The sequence below is a fragment of the Hoplias malabaricus genome, chromosome 3 (genome assembly GCF_029633855.1).
Source record: "Hoplias malabaricus isolate fHopMal1 chromosome 3, fHopMal1.hap1, whole genome shotgun sequence".
NCBI lineage: Eukaryota > Metazoa > Chordata > Actinopteri > Characiformes > Erythrinidae > Hoplias > Hoplias malabaricus.
Window position 1 is genome coordinate 31,154,006 of NC_089802.1, and position 21,260 is coordinate 31,175,265.

At 39.8% G+C, this 21,260-nt stretch overlaps 2 protein-coding genes across 14 annotated transcripts; one reads left to right on the forward strand and one right to left on the reverse strand.

Annotated features, from left to right (window-relative positions):
* Positions 1-55: 55 nt before the first annotated feature.
* LOC136692742 (tectonic-3-like) lies at positions 56-21,104 on the reverse strand. 7 transcript variants are annotated; one of them, XM_066666375.1, is made up of 15 exons: positions 20,965-21,104; positions 6,223-6,524; positions 5,902-6,016; positions 5,605-5,705; positions 5,195-5,316; positions 4,754-4,859; positions 4,341-4,453; positions 3,299-3,337; positions 3,140-3,214; positions 2,941-3,060; positions 2,748-2,843; positions 1,752-1,855; positions 1,379-1,526; positions 1,018-1,155; positions 56-258 (listed from the first exon to the last, which is right to left on the reverse strand). In XM_066666375.1, the coding sequence occupies exons 2-15, from the start codon at positions 6,521-6,523 to the stop codon at positions 106-108; spliced, it is 1,731 nt and encodes a 576-aa protein (XP_066522472.1). In that variant the 5' UTR covers position 6,524; positions 20,965-21,104; the 3' UTR covers positions 56-105. The 7 variants fall into 7 exon arrangements, with proteins under 7 accessions (XP_066522472.1, XP_066522474.1, XP_066522470.1 ...); XM_066666377.1 differs by lacking the exon at positions 20,965-21,104 and adding an exon at positions 12,775-12,911; XM_066666373.1 differs by lacking the exon at positions 20,965-21,104 and adding an exon at positions 7,752-7,825.
* Positions 8,227-18,972, forward strand: LOC136692743 (WD repeat-containing protein 38-like). 7 transcript variants are annotated; one of them, XM_066666383.1, is made up of 12 exons: positions 8,716-8,935; positions 10,076-10,350; positions 11,764-11,848; positions 12,779-12,908; positions 14,537-14,759; positions 15,175-15,283; positions 15,380-15,411; positions 16,262-16,361; positions 16,714-16,779; positions 17,054-17,146; positions 17,820-17,973; positions 18,689-18,972. In XM_066666383.1, exons 2-11 carry the CDS (start codon positions 10,085-10,087, stop codon positions 17,967-17,969), a joined length of 1,254 nt encoding a protein of 417 aa, XP_066522480.1. In that variant the 5' UTR covers positions 8,716-8,935; positions 10,076-10,084; the 3' UTR covers positions 17,970-17,973; positions 18,689-18,972. The 7 variants fall into 7 exon arrangements, 4 of the variants coding, with proteins under 4 accessions (XP_066522479.1, XP_066522480.1, XP_066522478.1 ...); XR_010801976.1 differs by lacking the exon at positions 17,820-17,973 and adding an exon at positions 17,263-17,382 and having other exon boundaries at positions 8,717-8,935; XR_010801974.1 differs by having other exon boundaries at positions 8,717-8,935; positions 17,820-18,037.
* Positions 21,105-21,260: the final 156 nt, after the last annotated feature.

Here is a 21,260-nt window from a genome sequence, read left to right on the forward strand (position 1 = left end):
AAATATGTATTTTGCAAAATAAAATAAATTATAAAAAAAAAACATTATTATAGTACATTATTACAGTGAGGTAGAAAATTAGAGAACAGTGTAGGGGAAGCACATTCACTCTCCATCCAGCTCTCCTGCCCCTCTGGTGAAAAACGCAAAAGGGAATTTCCATTCAGGTTGGGGTTCACCCCTGGGGGCTTCTGGGTAAAGGGTGGCATCTGAGAAAATCACTTCTGTTGTCACAGGCAAAGGAGAAAGGTCAGGACACTGCAAAGAATGTAAAGAAAGGCTGATCTTACACTCAGTGTCAGAAACATCATAATCTCTCTGGGCTTACTGAGCAACAACAAAATTTGAGGTATGGGTAAAAATGTATGCATGCTCTTTACACATTTCTAATTGGTAAGGAATACACACCCAGCTAAATGTTACCTAGAGTAGCCAATTTACAGACTTGCATTTCTTAGACAGGTGCTTCTGGCCATTGTACAGTAGAATATTTTGTTTATATTTTTGTAGATATTTACTTCATCTTAAATATGAACAAAACTTTCTTTCATTCTATTATTCATTCATTCATTCATTCATTATCTGTAACCCTTATCCAGTTCAGGGTCACGGTGGGTCCAGAGCCTACCTGGAATCATTAGGCGCAAGGCAGGAATACACCCTGGAGGGGGCGCCAGTCCTTCACAGAGCGACACACACTCACAACTATGGACACTTTTTGAGTCACAAATCCACCTACCAATGTGTATTTTTGGATCTTGGGAGGAAATTGGAGCACATGGAGGAAACCCACACAAATTATATATATATATATATATATATATATATATATATATATATATATATATATATATATATATATATATATTATTATTGCCCCCAACACTTGGAGCGGCTGGTGCACTCTTACACTGCTGGGCCACTCAGGAGGTCCTAAGTAGCCGATACTTCGCCTAATTTTGTAATTTGCAAGTTTCCAAGCTATTTAAAACGATTTTAATTTCATTAACAACAAACCTTTACAATCTGACAGCTGAAGACATATTTGGCCCCCAGGATGTGGTTCTGTGGCAGTGCCAAGAGTCCTCTCTGAGCCCAAAGAACCTTCACTGAGAGAGAGACAGGCAGGAGACAACCTGTCTCACACTGCTTCCCCTAAAAGCAGAGCAACATTTATATGAAGGATAATCTATAGATGATTTAACTTCACACTTTTATAATCTAATCTGAAGAACCTCATTGACATTTAGCAATGGTAAAAATGTCCAAATAATTATTGAAACCACTGCATGACCTGCCCTTAGAGCAAAACACTTAACAGTGTGAATTAACATGAGGCCTCTACTTTGAGATTTAGATGAGGGAGAGAAGGACTTACATGAGGTGACTGGGGACAATCTTGAATAATGACCTTGCTCCAGTCCGGCTGGGACCCTCCGGTCATGGCCACCATGTCTGGGGGTTCAGAGCCTTGCAGAATGCTGTAGAGCTGAGCTCTCAGTGAGGTACAGTTGTGGGACGGAGACCTGAAGTTTTAGTTATGAATCTGGATTTAATTGTGTTATCTGTACATACAACTAATTAAGCTCTCCACTTGGTTAGGACTTCATGAGTTTGACAGAGAGCTTAGAAAGTAATTGAATTAAGCACTTAAAACGATCACTTTAAATCTAGGTTAATATTATACTGGAACCATAAGCAGCCTAAGGATTTTTTACACAGAATTTAATTAAAGTAGTTGTAAATCATACCTGAAGGTGCAGCCAGTGATGGTGTTGTGTGTGAATAGAATGGGAGCTCGGTTGAAATCATCTGTAGAACAGTCTCCCCCTACTGACAGGCCCTGGACCGTCAGCTTGCACAGAGTTAAAGAACATAAATAAAAATCACCCTGTCACTAGTGATCGAGTCTAATGGTTCCTGACCAAAGAGTTGGGGGGGGGGGGGGGTGTATGGGTGCTTTCTTTAACAATTAGCCTTCAATTTTAAGTGGTATAACTTTAGTTTTGAAATAAAAGAAAATGGTTAAAACTGTAGAAAAGTACATGAACAGCTGTCATTAAATCACACTATTCCAGGTCACAAAAATATTGAATTCTAAGTGTAATTCTAAGGTAGAAATACTAGCACTGACCAGAAAAATCCTCAATGCCTGTCGAATGGAAGTAGGAAGAACACAAACTTCTCACAGACAATGACCTAAGGCAAGGACTGAACATATGACCCACATCATGCTGCCAATGTATATGTGAAAAGAACATTCATTCGTTCATTATCTGTAACCCTTATCCAGTTCAGGGTCACGGTGGGTCCAGAGCCTACCTGGAATCATTGGGCGCAAGGCAGGAATACACCCTGGAGGGGGCGCCAGTCCTTCACAGGGCAACACATACACACACATTCACTCACACATACGGACACTTTTGAGTCACCAATCCACCTATCAATGTGTGTTTTTGGGCTGTGGGAGAGAACCGGAGCACCCAGAGGAAACCCACGCAGACACAGGGAGAACACACCACACTCCTCACAGACAGTCACCCGGAGGAAACCCACGCAGACACAGGGAGAACACACCACACTCCTCACAGACAGTCACCCGGAGGAAACCCACGCAGACACAGGGAGAACACACCACACTCCTCACAGACAGTCACCCGGTGGAAACCCACGCAGACACAGGGAGAACACACCACACTCCCCACAGACAGTTAACAGCCTTAAATTTGAAAGTGGTCAAAGGATACGGGCTGAGCCTCTTCTCCAAGCCAGCCAATCACTGGAGTCCCGAATGTCAAGCCCACCAATGGCGTACTGGAAGGAGGTGGTGTGGGAGTGGGCAACTGTAACCCAGTTATCAGATTTTATTATAAACCCTTCCTATGACTAACAACGTAGAAGTAAATCAGGCAGCTGTTGAGCTGGGGGGGGGGGGTATACCTGAAATTGCACTGTGTGCTGTTGCAAAAGCTGGGTGCCAAAACTTGCGTTTGCTAAGTCTATGTCCAGTGTAGCTGCTGTGATCTCCCCTGTGCCTGTGTATGTGATCACATACCGCACCTGAGACAGACAAGGAGGGATGCGCACTTAGCAGAGGCACTAAGTTCACAGGGGACATTATAGCATAATCTGCACTAACCTTTGAGACCACATTTAAACAGGAGCCATTAAGCTCAGTGGGTTCAGGTTGGTTGGACAACAGGATAACTGGAATCTGAAACGGAAGTGAGGAAAGTCAGTCAGAATCCTAATCAATAGTATAAAAATAGACAGATATTAATGAATGTTTGTTGTTTACCATTTGATTCGACAAGTCCGTTTTCGAAAGACGTGGAACCTGTGAAGTTCCCAAACATAATTAAAGGGTTGCGCTGACATAAAACTACATTCATTCATTATCTGTAACCCTTATCCAGTTCAGGGTCGCGGTGGGTCCAGAGCCTACCTGGAATCATTGGGCGAAAGGCGGGAATACACCCTGGAGGGGGCGCCAGTCCTTCACAGGGCCATTAAACTACAGCTTAATTTTATTTTTGGTGTTATGCAGTATTTTTCTCACACCACATTGTATCACCTTGCCTCACCAGCTTAAAGGAATTCAGTTTTATACTTGATGTCATCATTTTTCTGTGTCTGTTACTATTCCCAACACACGTCATACAATTAGCAATCCCTATGGATTCAGCCGGTACTGACATGTAGCCTAGACACTGATCTATGCTCTTACAAATACAACCTCCAAGATAAAAAATAATAGCTCTTTCTTAAAGATATAAAATATGTTCGCCTCACTCCAAAGACTAATAGAGCACAGCTGAAGGAACACCGCTCTGAACACTCATGTCTGACAAGGGCATACTAGCATTCTTTTTTATAACATAAACATATTTGAATAACATTCATTCATTATCTGTAATGGGTCCAGAATCCCAGAAACCTGGAATCATTGGGCGCAAGGCGGGAATACACCCTGGAGGGGGCACCATTCCTTCACAGGGCAACACACACTCACTCACACCTACAGACACTTTTGAGTCGCCAATCCACCTACCAACATGGGTTTTTGGACCGTGGGAGGAAACCGGAGCACCCGGAGGAAACCCACGCGGACACGGGGAAAACACACCACACTCCTCACAGACAGTCACCAGGAGGAAACCCACGCGGACACGGGGAGAACACACCACACTCCTCACAGACAGTCACCTGGAGCAGGACTCGAACCCACAACCTCCAGGTCCCTGGAGCTGTGTGACTGTGACACTACCTGCTGCGCCACCGTGCCATTATTTGAATCACATTGAGGAATCGACACTTTTTTTTGCTTTTGCATAACTCACGCTGAGGAGCCTGAAACCAGTGGAATAGGCACGAACACTTAGGCTTCCATCTCTTCTACAAGACAGAGTGCTTACAGTTCGCGAACAGGATTGAGAGGCAGAACGCAGGAACTCTATGAGAAAAAGAGAGAGAGATGTAAATCAAACTGACACTATTTGCAAATATTTATTCTTTTACATGCTACAAACTAAAGGAATATTCTGACAATGTTAACATTGGCAATAATGAAAAAGCAATATTCTTTTTCTGTGAAAATATAATTACAACTGGGGGTCATTTTCAGAAAAGCAGTGGCACTCGTGTGTGTGTGTGTGTGTGTGTGTGGTGTTGGTATGAAAATATCAGCTATGTTGTCTTTATCAGTGTCATTGCTTTAAAATGGTTATTATATTCAATTAAAATGTAACCATACTTGCAGGATTGCGATCCACACAAGATGATGTCACCCCAGGTGATGGGTGTCTAAGCACACTCACAACAGAGGTATTGTTGTAATATGTCAAAATAAAGTCATCCACCTGTGAGAAAGAGAAATCATGATGAAAAGAACAGGAGTCTACACTACAGTGGGAGGGTGCAAAAAGGACTACACTGGCCCATTCATGAACTAGATTCCAAATCCTTACAGGTTTCTCTGCTTAATACAAACCTGGGCCAACTTGTCAGTTCATTAACAATCCAGTACTGAAAAGTGTGTGCAAAAATGTGTGTAGAAACCAGTGCACAGTAGAGAAGTTGGGAGACACTGGTCTTATTGCAGTATTTTATAAATGCAGATTGTGAGCTGATCCTATCTACTTTATGAAAACATACTGAAAAATGTTCTAAGACATAAGCAGATTAAGCAATGCACCTTGTAAAAGCTTGTGTTTCTGTTGCTGTAGGAGGTGGGCTCCTGCAGTGAGAAATGAGGAGAGAAGATGGAGAAAGGTCCCTCAGAGAAGGCAGGCAGAGTCTGTGCTACAACATCTGTGTCTAAATAAAAAAAAGATAAAAGAAACTGTGTCACTGAGGAATAGTGTTGCTCTTCTTAAGGTTTAATAGCACCCTCTTGTGGCGAGTTTTCAGACTGCAAAATGTGAGTGAGTTGTAATCCCATGATGAGTTTCAGATCTAACAAAAAAGGTACATTTACATTTATGTGTAACAGCAGAACCTACTGTGGAAAAGTTAAGTTTGCAACCTATACTTTATGACAGTATGAAGAAGTGATGTAGAAGCCGAATCAGTGGATAGGAGAGTTGGTGTTGAGAGAAATCTTACCATTCCCTTTGCGAACACAGAAGAAAGAGTCCGTGACTGTCACCAGCTGTGGGTCCACATTGGCTCTGAACATCAACCAGCTCTCAACACACACTGCAGACCTTGAGATACAGATCAGTTTAAAAACTTTATCGTTAACACTTAAATAATCATATACATTGGAAAACGATGGTTTACGTTTTGAAGTGTGATATACAGTTACCACTGGAAATATATTTTTAACCTAAAAACGGGAAACCAGAATTACTATTTTTATTCCCATACTAAATTAGAGGTACCCTACATTTGCTTATTTACCTTGTTGCCTGCTTGCACCCACTGAAAACAGAGCTCAGGTTGGCAAATCCACAATCCACATAGTCACAGCAGCAGCCAATGTCACAAAAGTTTGGTGTGATATCACAGGCACAACCTGCAGCACAAGAAAGAGTATTTCAATACAAATTTTCAGCAGTGATTCACAATCAGGACAATTTTAACCCTATAAGACGAACACCTGCTACATGTACCACAAAAGGTACCGTGGAATAAACTACATTTTCAAAATTAAAATGACAATGGAAGTGAAAGAGGAAAATGGAAAAAGTTGTGTTAGAACATGTTAAATTAGTGGACTACCATCAGAGACTGTGATTGGATCTGAGGTTGTGGGGACAAAAGTGGACACAGCACGGACATCAAATCCTCTGGGAATAACGCTTGGAGTGACAGTGTGCAGAGGGTCTGAAGTATCAACTGTTACTGAGTCATTCGTATGCAGTGCTGTTGCTACAGCTGATGAATTTTCTGTGAACAAATGTTCATCGTAGTCCAAAGGGGGCTGCTCTGTGTAGCCCCATGTGTTCTGTGAGTCTGTAAAAAGTGGCAAAATCACACCAAGAGCCAAGACCAGATGCAGAATGTAAAGGTGAGACAGCATTCTGCAAAAACACAAGACAGAATCACTTACAGTAACTTTAAAGTATTACCACAGTAAGACAAACATAGTGTATAACAGATAGAATAAATATAAGTAGAACGTGGAGTGGAAGCATAATTGTAATTATACACAAGACAAGATATAAAATATCCTACGCCAATCCATTAGAGCTTCACACAGGGCCCACCCCACTCTCTTCCTACCGGCAGCCACACAATTTCTAATGTTCCAATCCTACAGCTACACCTAAGTGTGCTTTGACCGTTTATGATCCGATCAGCAATCAGCTACCATTAACATCCACCGTTATTCACTGAGCCCATCACATGACAACCCACACCACCCACTGCATCACTAGCTCTTCACAAGGGTCATCATGTAGGCACCGCCCCTCATCAGTGTTTCACTTTTTTTTAAGCCCACGACACCTCCAGAAGGTTCATCAGTAAAGTCTGGCGTCCCAGACCCACCCCCCTCCAAGCAGTAACATACACTCAGTTTGAAGATGGAGAATATATAGCAAAGTCAGAGGAAACAAGTCATAAAGTACAAATGAGGTACTATAGGAGCATCTATATTTCAATAAATTGATGCAGTTATAAAATGTGTTCAGATTTATGTTAAATCCACATTTAAGGAAACCGTGGGGGTTTTCAAAGGAAATAACTTATAAATATTTAATTCTGATGAATAGGTTAGTTATTGAGGTTTAATCAATGTGAGGCGAGGGACGTTAAGATGGACATGGTACAATAAATTCCATATCAAATAAAGTAGTAAAACATTCCCCAAAAAAGGTTAGAGTTGTTGCAAAGCAAACAGTAATACATACATGTGAAAATGTGCATATGAAACTAAAAAAAAAAGGGTCCTAAACTGTTAGAATATCGCTCAGACTGGCACTAAAATTGGACTAACATTTAGAACTGAATAAACAAAACAAGTTCCAAATAGAAACTTTCCGTTCCACCTTAAATGGTGCAGCAGGTACTTAAGGAGCCGGAGGATGAATGGAACGGCAGACCATTTAAGGTGGAATGGAAAATTTCAGCCCTGATCCTGAAGTTAAGAACAGTAAACAAACAGCCACAGCAGGAGTTTGTTAGTCTGATGCTGCTAATGACCATCGAGTCGTTTAAGTGAGTCGCTGTTAAAAAGCACCGGGAGACATTACTCAGTAAATCTGAAAGATTAAAGAGCATAAAAAACACGAGAAATAACAACGCACATCACAATCGCACACAGCAACGGCCTAGTCGTTAAGGACGTCGTCAGAGCTCCACTGGGCCAATCAGCACCTTCAGAAAGCGTGACGTTTTTACCGTAATGCCACTATAAACAGCGCTTTTAATTAATATTCTTTTCTGGATGCTCATTTGTGATTAAAAACCTGGAACGGTGTGAACTTCTCTGAAATAGGCTCTAGAAGACAAAATATAACTAGGTTTATTACTGGTTATGTGATGTTTTCTCCCTATTTTGTAAGTAAAACACAGAGTAGCCTTATAACTTAATAAATGTATAACTGTGTCCAACTAAAATTTCATTCATTCATCCATTTTAAACATACATTCATTTATTCTCTGTAACCGCTTCAGCTTGACCAGTGTCGTAGTGAGTCGGGAGCCCACCACAAATCACTGAGCACAAGGCAGGAACACACCCTGGACAGGGTGCCAGTCCATCGCAGCGCATCACACATTCACTTGTGGACTATGTTGCACAGCCAGTTGATTTATCAATGTGTTTTCCGTGACGAAACCAGGGCACGCGCAGAAAAGTCCCACAGACACTGGGAGAACACATCACTTTGCCTTAACCTGAGGTGAGACTGAACCCACAACCCAAGGATGGAGCTGTGTGACAGCGTACACTGCGCCGCCCTATCAAAATTTCACATGGATAAATGCAAATATTTATACAATAAGCTTTTAAACATGTTTTTTTTATTATGCATTTTAGATGTACCTTAAATGTATTATTAGCTCATCCAAAAAATTTCTCTGGAGATTTAGACAATTTCCAATACTCCTGATTTTATTTCAGTGGAGTTTTCTTAGATATGTATCGTTTGCATTATTTAAAAAATCTGGTTTCTTTATTTTTATCTTAAAACTTTGCAGCAACAGATGAGGCTTCTGTCTCTGACTTTATATTTACAAGATAGACTAAAAAGGTAAGAGTGGACAGTGAAACTGTTTAAAACCTCCAGCAACACTGAAATTTGATCTGTATAACGAAGGCTGAGTCCCCCTATAAAGTGCACTTATAGGGGAGCCATTCGAGCCAGGAGCTTGGCGGTGCCGCGGTTGCTAAGCAACAGCGTCTGTTGGGCCTGAGAGGAACAGCGCTTCAGTTCGAGAAAACAAAAAATTAAAATAGAAAGTTCACACGGATATAAACACGTTAGAGGTAAGAGTGATTTTACTTATATAAGATACATGTAAAAAGCTTTTGCTTAATATAGGAGAAATATATATCCGTCTTTCCCCTAATTCCGGCCACTGCCGTATATGGTCCGCTCTCTCTATTCGCCAATCGCATTGGGTAAAACAATAAAACGTAAGTTCAAGCCTTAGTAGGGCATTTAAACATCAGTCTTGCAAGAAATCACATATCTAAACAATATTTAAGTATCTCTAACAGTGTTGTATTTCTTTGTGTGCAAAACTGCATGTGGAACACAACACATTTTTTTTTATCTAAAAACATATTTTCTTTCAAAGTCAAGCAAGTCTTGGACATTAATCTACACACATTTGACTCCTGAAAAATGTTGATTTGAGTGAGTAAAGTGCTTCTATTTATTTACAGTTAGCTAAGATTTCCAATATTGTAATTAAAGTGGCCGGAACCTGGGGTAACTACGCTACGCTAAAACAGCTCCCAAAATTAAACTGCTAATTAGTCTTATACACCACTGCGTCAGAGACACCTCCAGGAAATATTAGCTAAGTGTTTAACTGTGTTATTTATGTGTTTAACATAAGTAAGTTATGCATTAAAAGCCAAAAAAAGTTAATTTAGGCTAAACGCGTTTTTGAGCTATAGCGCTCCCTGCTGGCCAATCATTTTTGTTTCCAGGATCGATGCACAGAAACATATACACTCAAAATTTGCCGTGTGTACGAATGCATAATGCATATTTGAGGAGATGGGTAAAGTTTGTAAATGTGTGTGGAGTGGAACAGAAACAGCAGTGCTGCTGGACTTTTTAAACACCTAAGAGTCACTGCTGGACTGAGAATAATCCACGAACTAAAAATGTCCAGCTGATAGCATCCTGTGTCCACTGATGAAGGACGCCCATTACAAACTCTCTGACTTTATATCTACAAGTTGGACCAATGAGGTAGGTGTGTCTAACAGAGTGGCTTGTGAGTGGACACTGATTTTAAAAACTCGAGCAGCACTGCTGTGTCTGATCCATTCATACTAGCACAACACACAATGACACACCACCACCACGTCAGTGTCAGTGTATATTACTTTAGAGTTAGTAGGGATTTCATATGGGTTTTTGAGTAATATTAGTTTATAATTCTTTTTCAGTCAAATAACATGACAACCCCATCAGATCAGGGCCTCCAGCGGGCGAAGTGCAAAAGTCATTCAGCTCTTCTGCACATCTCAGACTCAGATTCACACACAGAGGAAGACGATGGCAGTGAACCTGAGAGTGACAAAGAAACAGAACCAAACAAAGCCCCTCAAACCCAGAGTGACTTCTCCATCCAGTGTCCAGCAGCCTTTACAGCCAGGAGCGAGGATTCAAGTGGACAGACTAAGCTCAGAACAGATGGAGACCTCCATATACACTCAGTAATGTGTGTGAAATTAAAAGGAGCAGTTTGTATAAAAAAGTTCTCTTTACCAAGAATAGCCAAAGCCTAAATAGACTACACACTGAAGTTTATAGCATGACAAAGTTTTAATATTATGGTCGATTAGTGTCCATTCATTATCTATTACCTCCAGCACATAGCTACAATAATATTTAACAACTATTTCTACAACATCGTTGATTTGGGATATATGGGAACATTTTGTATTAGGTTTAGAAATGTTTTAAACCATTTTTTATGTAATGTATGATTGAAATTCCAAATTTTATTGTAACTGCTCTATATTACTAAAAATAACCTAAAAATAAAGTAGACAGCACGGTGGCAGAGCAGGTAGTGTTGAGTCCCGCTCCGGGTGACTGTCTGTGAGGAGTGTGGTGTGTTCTCCCTGTGTCTGCATGGGTTTCCTCCGGGTGACTGTCTATGAGGAGTTTGGTGTGTTCTCCCTGTGTCCGCGTGGGTTTCCGGTTGATGCTCCGGTTTCTTCCCACAGTCCAGAAACACACATTGGTAGGTGGATTGGCGGCTCACAAGTGTCCACAGGTGTGTGTGTTGCCCTGTGAAGGACTGGCGCCCCCTCCAGGGTGTATTCCCGCATTGTGCCCAATGATTCCGGGTAGGCTCTGGACCCCCCGCGACCCTAAATTGGATAAGCGGTTACAGATAATGGATGGATGGATGGATTCCGGGTAGGCTCCGGACCCACTGCGACCCTGAACTGGATAAGCGGTTACAGATAATGAAGGAATGAATGAATCAATCAAAATGAAGTAGTTTGAAAATGTCCAGTGAGAAGAAAGTATTGGTTACTGCATTCATTATGAGTTCCATCAAGGAAAGAAACGCTACACAAGCATGTGCATTGATTTGTCCTGTTTTTTGAGGTTGAGTTACGATTATATTCATTCATTCATTATCTGTAACCGCTTATCCAGTTCAGGGTCATGGTGGGTCCAGAGCCTACATGGAATCATTGGGCGCAAGGCGGGAATACACCCTGGAGGGGGCGCCAGTCCTTCACAGGGCAACACAGACACACACACACATTCACTCACACACTCACACCTACGGACACTTTTGAGTCGCCAATCCACCTACCAACGTGTGTTTTTGGACTGTGGGAGGAAACCCACGCGGCCACGGGGAGAACACACCAACTCCTCACAGACAGTCACCCGGAGCGGGAATCGAACCCACAACCTCCAGCTTCCTGGAGCTGTGTGACTGCGACACTACCTGCTGCGCCATCATGCCGCCCTGTTACGATTATATGTTACACAAAAACGCTTTATAATATATTTGTACACCTAATACGTAAAAATTCTGATAAAATCCATCTCTTTTAGATCAGTTTGATCTGTGGTGGTCTCATCTTAACATCTTTATCTATTCCAGAGAGTGTGATTGCGTGGTCATCACATGTCAGTTCAGTAATGACGGATCACTGCTGGCTGTTGGGCTTTACGACGGTTCCATCAAGGTTTGTGTGTTATGTGGAATTGTTTAAAAAAAACTTGGTTGTATTTTATTTATGTAATGTATTTAAACATATTTATATTCCACATTATTATTATGCTACTACATAGTTTCACATCTGCGGCATAAAATGGTTTTATAATAATAATAATAATAATAATAATAATAATATAATTAATGGCAGTTATTTCTGGGACAATATACTGATCACAAGGCAGGGCTTAATATTTAATACATTTCTTAATCAAATTATACAAGAACACTTGCACTACCAGAAACGCACATCAACTAAACAGTAAAATTAATTAATAAGCATTATATATTCTTATAAAGCATTTTAAATCAATATTCTGCATGTTAGACTCTTTGAACTTTTCTAGATGAAACACAGCTTGTACAGAATATGAATTGATTCCCACTGTTCCTTGTTCTATGTCTATGCATAAATACCCCATTGTTTCCTCTTATGGTGGTCATGTATTGTTTTGGTTTCCTTGTTCCGTGTTGCTGTGTTGATTTTGTCTCTTATCTTTCTCTGCATTCGCTATAGCGTGCTTATGTAAGTTTTACCCTGTAGTTTGTTTTAGTTTTCTTTTGTTCCCCTGGCTTTCCCTCTCCTGTGGATATCCTCGCTTTGCTTGTCTCAGATACCTAAGTTCATTGACTCCTGGACTTCAGTAAAGCAGACGTGCACTAGTAGTTGTCCTCCTCGCCTCCTATGTCACAAAATGGCTGCAACAAAAACATACACTTGGAGGGCTTCTCTCAATTCATTTCAGTCATGTAATAGAACCTGAACGTGTGCCAAATACGTTCAATAAGACAATAATAACTTTAGATTTTCCAGTGTTAAGCAGTAAGGTTCAGAAGCATTGTCCTTTGAGTTAGAGAATGCAGACTCTAACGTGGGAAATTTTATTGTTGACTCACCCAGGTGCACAGCACAGACAGTGGTGAACTGACCCAGACTCTAAGGGATAGCAGCAATGTGCTTCCAGCTCTTCCTGTAACCGGCCTGCGCTTCACCCAGAGTGGGCAGTCACACTGCTTACTACTGGCCACCTGTGAGTCCTATTTCTGTCAGCTTGGACTTTTGGGAATTTGTGGAAATATTCACTGCAAAAGCAAGAAAAAAAGTGGTACACGCACAATCACTTAGCACAATGCTAAATAATACATAAGCAGCAGTGTACATAACATGATATAGAGAAGGTTCAGAGCTGAAAGGAAAAAGCAAATAGATCTGTTTTCATTTCTTTTGGATAGTGGAGGCAACTGAAGTGCTTTTCCTAAATTAGAAAGGCTTTGTTTACAGCTCTCTAATGCCCTCTTATTCTTATGAATATAAACCTTGACAGGAAGCTGCTTGTCGTGTTAAGTAACCGGTTTATAAGTCAGTGCACTTGGCTGGGCAGTGGCCCACTGTGGAGTTCAGTCTGAGCGACAGCCAAAGAGTTTCTACTTGTACTGGCACACTCAAACTCTTTTGTGTGCCACGGCAGAGCTGCCAGAAGTTCAGTCAGTCTTCAGAAATGTGGCATTGGGGATAGTAACTGTTTGTGTCAGATATTGAACAGCTGCTGACTGCACTACATCAAAGTTTAATGAGAGTACAGTTTTGGAGAGTATTTCCACCTCGATGGTCCAGTTTCCTGTCCTTCCTTTTTCATAATCATATTAAAGTTAATTAAAACGTAGACTTGCTTAACAGATTGTGCAGGGAAATTTGAAAATTCTCGGGCCATGATAGGGTGGATTCGGTTTAAAATTGAAGCTGTTGAAGCTGAAGTATTAATGTCCCAAACAAAGGGACAGTTTTTCAGTAAAAAACACTATCAGTAAAAGCTCAAACTGACTGTTTGGCTCCGTTTCCCCAGACCCATTAAACCTTAATTTAAAAAGATGTGACAGAATCTCTTTTGGGGCTAGGTTTCAGTCATTCATAGAAAACTGACCCCTTGTATGCCTGGAAAAGAACTTCAAAATTTTCACACTAATTTTTTGTGATAATTTTTACACGTTTTTAAAGGCATAAAGTGTGACCTATAATGAAAACCAGATTTTATATCTCATATTCAACCCTCGCGGAGAAATTCTGGAGAGGAAATCCAACCAGACTTTACAGCACAGGGGTGAAAGCCTCAAATACCCTTGGGTTTTCAAGAAGATATATATTCTATATAATATATATCATATCAGATTAACATTTCCTAGTGGTGGAATACATAACACTATGAAAATTACATTTTTCTTTTAAGTATCAACTACAATTTTAATACTATCCACAGACTGGAGTATATAATCACATTAGGACATTAATAACTGACCAATATTTTTCATCTTAATCAGAGTAGGACAAGCAAACGCAAGCAGAAAACAGCAGCCGATAAAAGCATACACTGGTCAAATGGCTTATGACTGAGATGAACTAAAAACCAAAGTCAAAGTCCAGTACAAAGCTATATGTCCTTATCTCAGAGGTGACTATAGGCCACATACTTGTATATGTGGGCTATAGTTGATTGGAGGTGATAATATACATGGCAGTATCTTTTTTTATTAGTATTAAACAGTGCAATTCAAGTGTTTTTCTTCTCTGTTGTTTCTAGTATATATTTAGGATTCACCATTTATAATATATAATTTATTATAGAAATATCTCTCTCCCTTTTCCTCTATGTCTCTCTCTCAGATGCCAGTGGTAGTGTGAGATGTTGGTATGTGTGGGGAGGACAGTGTTTGTGGTGGCTGAGGGAAGCAAGTGATGATGGAGAAGATGAGATTGGAGTGCAGAGACAGACACTTTCTCTGGCCATCTCTCCATCTGGAAAGCGAGCAGTGACCTGTGGCTCAGATGCAGCCATCTACTTGTATGACCTCACATCTCAGCAGAGGTTACAAATCTGCAGGGCCAGGTAACCGGATTACACATTTATATGATTTCTGTATCTGTTAGGAAGCACTTACTTCAGGTAGGACAATAAAAGCTAGAGTGTATCCAGATATCAACTACATTGAAAAAAAAGCAAAGCTTTTTACCAGCGTTCTATGTAATAGTTGCTAGAAATGAGCATAATAATAGGCAGCGCATACGTAGGTCAACTGTCTTAGCAAATTTCATTGGAATTAGAATTAGACTCACTTTATTCGCCACTGTGGTTGCACACAGAGGAAATTGTTTTCCGCATTTAACCCAATCCGTGCAGTGAAACACATTTACACACACACTAGTGAACACTAGGGGCAGTGAACACACATGGCTAGAGTGGTGGGCAGCCCTACCCACGGATGTAGATAGTGAAGAACACTGACAGCATGTCCATTTTGCAGCTCTTCGAGAACTGTTATGGATGGACATCGTTTTCGAGTCTTCGCTGTCAATTTTCATCCTGAGAGAGAGACTGAGTTCATATCTGGAGGATGGGACAACACTATTCAAGTAAAAAGCAGTTTCAAGTTACTTTTCTCTCAGTCTTTATATGAAAAGGTGTGTAGTAATATAAGCAATTAACATGTTTTTTTCTCTTTTTTTCAGTTTTGGGACACCAGACAAGAGCATGCTATCAGGTAAATATTACCATCTCAGTGTATCATTATATCCATTAAGGGTGCACTTGAACTCTTCAGCCATACTCTATTTATACACCACTCCTCTTTGCAGTTTGAGATAACATTTTAACCGAAGGCTACGTGTAAATACAATAAAATTGTTGCATAATGAGTTTTAAAATTATTATATATTATTACTTTTTATATTTATTGATTATTTATGAATAGCTTATGTCAGTAATTGCAAAATAATGATGTTTTATAAAGTAAAAGATGTTGTCTATAACTTCTGTCAAAAAATATCTATTGGTATATTCTAATGGTCAGTCGGAAATTCATGTGTTTTTTGGAAAGTGGTGATATTACACAGCTTTTGTTTTTAAATTGCATTTTAAATTTGTTCTAGAGCATCTTTCCTAAGTAACAGAACTTATAAAAGCAGCACAAGAACATCTTTTAAGTGTTCCTCTTTCTACAAGTTCCATTACTTTGGAGTGATGTTTTTTAACAGTGTTTGAAATGGAACAGATGTCCCAAACATTTGTTCAGGGACCCTTAAGCCAATACTCTGGCCTTTGCTTCATGAAACAATCGAGTTCATCTTGTGACTACTACCTTGTTTTTCTTAAATCTTCAAGTACTGCTTTTGCAAAAAAATATTATTTAAAGCCCCTGTGAAGTCCCTATGTAGGTAACCTTGAAAATAAATATTACCTTTCTAACTTTATCACTTATTACTGTTTATAGTGTGCTTGTTTATAGTTTAGCAAATGAAAGTAGATTAATCTGGAACCGATCATTTACCACACATGTAAATCAGATGCTATAGGTTAGTTGTTTGTTTAACTGCCGTGTCTGTAAATGTCAGAAAGATCTTTGGGCCTCATGTGTGCGGTGAAGCCCTTCAGATCGACTCATCAGTCAATCAGATACTCTCTGGTTCCTGGAGGAAATACAACACACTAGAGGTAAACACAAGCAGCATAAATATAAAATATATTCACAAACATAAATTTACAAATTGCACCAAGGGTGGCACGGTGGTGCAGCAGGTAGTGTCACACTAATTTAAATCTTGTTTAGCATTTAGCCTTCTTGTTTGTGTTCAGCTTCCTAGCCTTGGTATTTAGCTCACTGTCTTCTAATAAAATCTCCTGCACTTACCTCCATCCCTGCACCTTGTACCTTGTCCTAATGACCTTACCCCAACAGTGACATGTGCTTTTAAATCAACACCTTTAAACTGATAGCTGCACAGCTACCTTTCCATCACATCTGGGAATATTGTGTACACTGGCTTACATTGTTTTCTTCTCCAAGGTTTGGGACTATGATTCCTGTAAGAAGGTATATGGAGTTCCTGAGGACCAGAATGGAGGTGGCTATGTAAGTTTCTACAGTCATTATATTCCAATATTTTTGGTGCTTAAAGGTGCTGTAGGAGAGTTGATCTCAGTCCTGTCTCAGCCTTTTTAGAGGTTCCAAACACAGCAGAAGCAACTATGAACTAATTTCCTTCCAATTCACTAATTTGAGGTGAAGTTGGAGTGTTTTAGCGCAGTGAGACTATTACATCATGCAGAGCAGTGGTACCGGAGGATCAGAACCAAAACCACTTTTGTAGAAGAAGTCACTGATTATTTTTAATGCCTCCTCACAGATCTATACTTGTCACTGGTTTGGGAAGGACCATATAATAGCTGCTGGGGGGCAAGAAAACATGCTGAGGGTCATTGATCGACACAGTCTAAAGGTATGTAAATAGAAGATACATGAGCTAATGTGTAAAAATAATTTTTTTTAATGTTTGTTCTGAAGCTGTAACATAACAGCCTCCTTATTTCTGAACATGCTCTACTGACATTTCAGGATCACATTGTAGTTCTACAATTACAGACTGTAGTCCAACTTTTGTTCTGCATACTCTGTTAGCCCAATTTCACCCTGGTCTTCAATGATTAGGACTCCTATAGGACAACCACAGAGCAGGTATTATTAGGGTGGTGGACTATTCTCAATGCTATGGTGTCATTAACACAGTGAGTTTTTGATAGTGTGTGTGGTGTTCTGGTACACATGGATCAGTCACAGCAGTGCTGCTCAAGTTTTCAAACACATTAGTATCACTGGATTGACCGAGAATAGTCCACCAAATAAAAAATATTCATTCAATTGGATGCTACAGGCTGGCTATTTTAGTTTGGTGAACTAGTCTCTGTTAAGCAGTGACGACTTTTCAAACAGAAGAGTTGATATCTCCGATTTTAAAGGTGATTCTGATGTTAAAGGATAATTGCAGAATACAGTGATCCTATATGGACAATAAAGCTGATCAAATGGACAGTTAATGTAGAAACAAGCTTTAATTATGTCAGCTCCAAACTCATTCAGGTATAGAACATGAACTTGGACTATTTCTCTTTCAGACAGAGTCGAGATTGTTTGGCTTGCCCTCTGCTGTCTACAGTTCCTCTGTGTGTCCGTCTGGACAGTGGGTTGGTCTCATAGCAGCCAGCTCAGGGAACAGAGTGTTTCTGTTGGACAGAAATCAGCGCCGCAAGAAACGCCCTCTCTGAGTCTGTGTGTGTGTGTGTGTGTGTGTGTGTGTGTGTGTATGCAGGCAACATCTTATTATTTTAGCTTGGTAAATATCAGTGAAATAGTAATACAATTTAAAATTTGTATATATATATATTAACCCTCTATGGTACCGTGTTGCCTCCTATTTTAGCTTTTTAAAATAAAATTAGACACACATTTCATTGGTCAGTGCTTGCACGGGGCGGGAAACTTAAATATAAACCAGTAGTCACATGATCCACAGGGGTCCATTTCCACCCTCTTTCAGCACATGTGACCATCTCACACAGCCCCACATTTTATTCTGAAGAAAAGTGCATTTTTCACATATTTTCACCCAGATAATCACATGCAAAAAATCTGAATCACCTTCAGTGGTAAGTAAAGAAGTGTTTTCAAACTATTTACATGACATGTCATCAAATATGTCAAAGGAAATTACAAAAAAATTATTGTTGCCCTGAGGCAACATTGTACCATAATGGAATATCTTAAGGCAATACCAGGCATACAAGGTTGGAATACAAGCAGGGTGAAAAAAATTGCCTACATTTACAAGGTTTTACAGGGAAAACCATTAGATGTATCTAAATATATGTACCATGGACAGGATTTTGTAATGCATTTAAAAGAATATGTATTTAGCATGCTATATGTGCAAATTTTATGATTTAATGCAGTAGATGAATCCACACCTTTTCTTTGGCACTTCAAGGTATAAAGAACAGGTGGTACTGCCAGTTGATGAGAGGGAGGATGAGATATTATATAGTAATGAGGTCATAGTGAAAATCCGGCAAAGAGAGAGTGAGGATGGAGATGAAGATAGAGATGAGGATGAAGAGGGAAGTACCACAATGGTGGAAAATCAACAGGAAGCAGACCAGAGTGAGAATGTTATACTTTTCAGGACACTGAAAATGGTTTCAGGTGTTTTTTGTTTTGTCTTAAAATTTGTTGCAACAATTCCAAAAACATGTAAGCAGAATAAATTGATTGCCAAACATGAATAGTCAAATATCGTGTCTGTCATCTTATTTTGACCAATTACTTTGACCAGGATGTCCATGGTTTTGCTTATGGCTCAGTTTTGACAATGATGCTAGATGGGGCATATAATTTTACCCTGTGGCTGTTGACTGGGAACGTTTTCCTTGAGATTAGTGATTTCTAATGTTTTTGCAGGTTTGATCACCTTATTGTAGCTGTGATGAACTCAAGTGACACATTCTAGGCCTATATCTTTTTTTTTTTTTTTTTTTTTATAAAATCTATCTGTCGTTGTCACAAGAAACAGCAGTTTATGCTTCATGTCACTAATTAAATGCACTCAAGCGTATGTTTCCTGCCTTAAAACAAAACAAACAAAAAAACACTGGCTTTATGAATTTATGAGTATGAATTTTGGACGAGTCACTTGGGAAGTGCATAGACTGGGTCACATCCTTCATTTCCTGAGCTGCCTGAGGGAAGGAAATTAAACAAATGGTTTGATGTGAAATATTCTGTTCTGGAGTGGTGGTCATAGTATGGAAAATAAAATGGCTACATCAAATGTAATATGTACAAAAATGCTGAATGTTTGTCTGCATTTAACTATTTCAACCCCAGCCACTGATTTTGTTGACATCTCAGCCACTGATTCATACAGAATCCCCCCTTTTAATCACAATATTAGGAATCCTTTATTGGATAGATATAAAAAAAATCTGAATATACTTAATACCAGAAATGATCTAAAAAGCCCTGAAATTTTTAGATGCCTTTTAAAATATTTTGCTATAACTCAAACTGCCACAAGAAAAACTGTGGGAAGACAAACTCGTGGGAAGTAAAGGTGTGTTAAAGCATGTTCTGCTTCTTAACTGAAAAGTAATACAATAATTGTTAGTTCTTAAAGCACAAAGCACATGATATCATGTTGAGTGTGAACAGTAATCCTCATAATCCTTGAAACATGATAGGAACCACAAACAAATATAATATAAATGCATTTTAGTGCCAGGATATTTTATAAAATAATATTAATAGACTGTATCTCCAACTTCAAAAGCATATATGATTACAAACAGGACTACCACAGAGCAGGTATGATTTGGTACATCATTCTCAGCTCTGTAGTGACATGGTGGTAGTTCTGGTAAGAGTGGATCAGACACAGCAGTGCTGTGTTTTAAACCCCTCAGAACTTGGCAATAGTCCACTAACCAAAAATACCCTGCCAAAAGTGTCCAGTGTCCACTGATGAAGAACTGGAAGGTGACCAGCACACACTGTGCAGTGACAGATGAGCTACAGTCTCTGACTTTACAACTAAAAAGAGGACCAACAAGATAAGTGTGTCTAACAGCGCAGAGAGTGAGCAGACACTGTTTAAAAACTCCATCAGCACTGCTCTATCTGATCCACTTGTACCAGTGCAACACACACTAATACACCACCACCACGTCAGTTTCACTCCAGCGCCAAGGATGTTCCAGAACCCAAATCATACCTGCTCAGTGCTGGTTAATGAATGTCTAGCAACCTGTAATAAATCCTCCATAAAATGGAAGCACGGCATAAAAGCCCCCTGAAACCTATACTGAAAGCACTAAATCACTACTAAATCTTGACCTTAATAACTTTTGTCATTTTTGTGCTGTTTTCTGAGAACTTGGGCCTTTACTCCACAGCCTGATGTCATCCAAGAGGACTGCAATTTGACATTCCTCTGTTCCTCAAGCTCTTACATAAATCTCAGCTGACCAGGAGTGAATTCCACAGTTTCGCCAACAATAATCTGGTGTTGGAGTGTTCTAGCACACGCTGGGACTTAGGGAGTAGTGGGGAAACAGGATTTGCTCTCTAAGAGTTCAAAAAAAATTAGCATTATAGTTTCCACATGGCAGAAATCTAGGTAAAACTGTGTTTAATTTCAAACACAGTGGAAGGTTCACAAAACGTGATGGCACTAGTTGATAATCAGTGCTGTGTCTGCACCACACCTACCAGCATGTCAGTGTCACTGCAGCATTTTTCATAGCTGCTTTCTGGTGATTCTGTGGGGATGTAGAGTATGTAGAGCAACAGTTGAACTACAACATGTAATTAAAGAACTACAGAGTGCACCTGTGTGGAGCTGATAAAATAGACAAAAAGTGTAGAAAAAAGGGTGTGGTTTTAATGTTTAATTGGTATATGTAGGACTAGGAGGCTCCTGATGTAGAATTAGGAACAGCTTTCCAAACACTGTCTCTGCCAATCACAGAAGCTCTTGACCAGCATTAGCCAATGAATGATAAGGG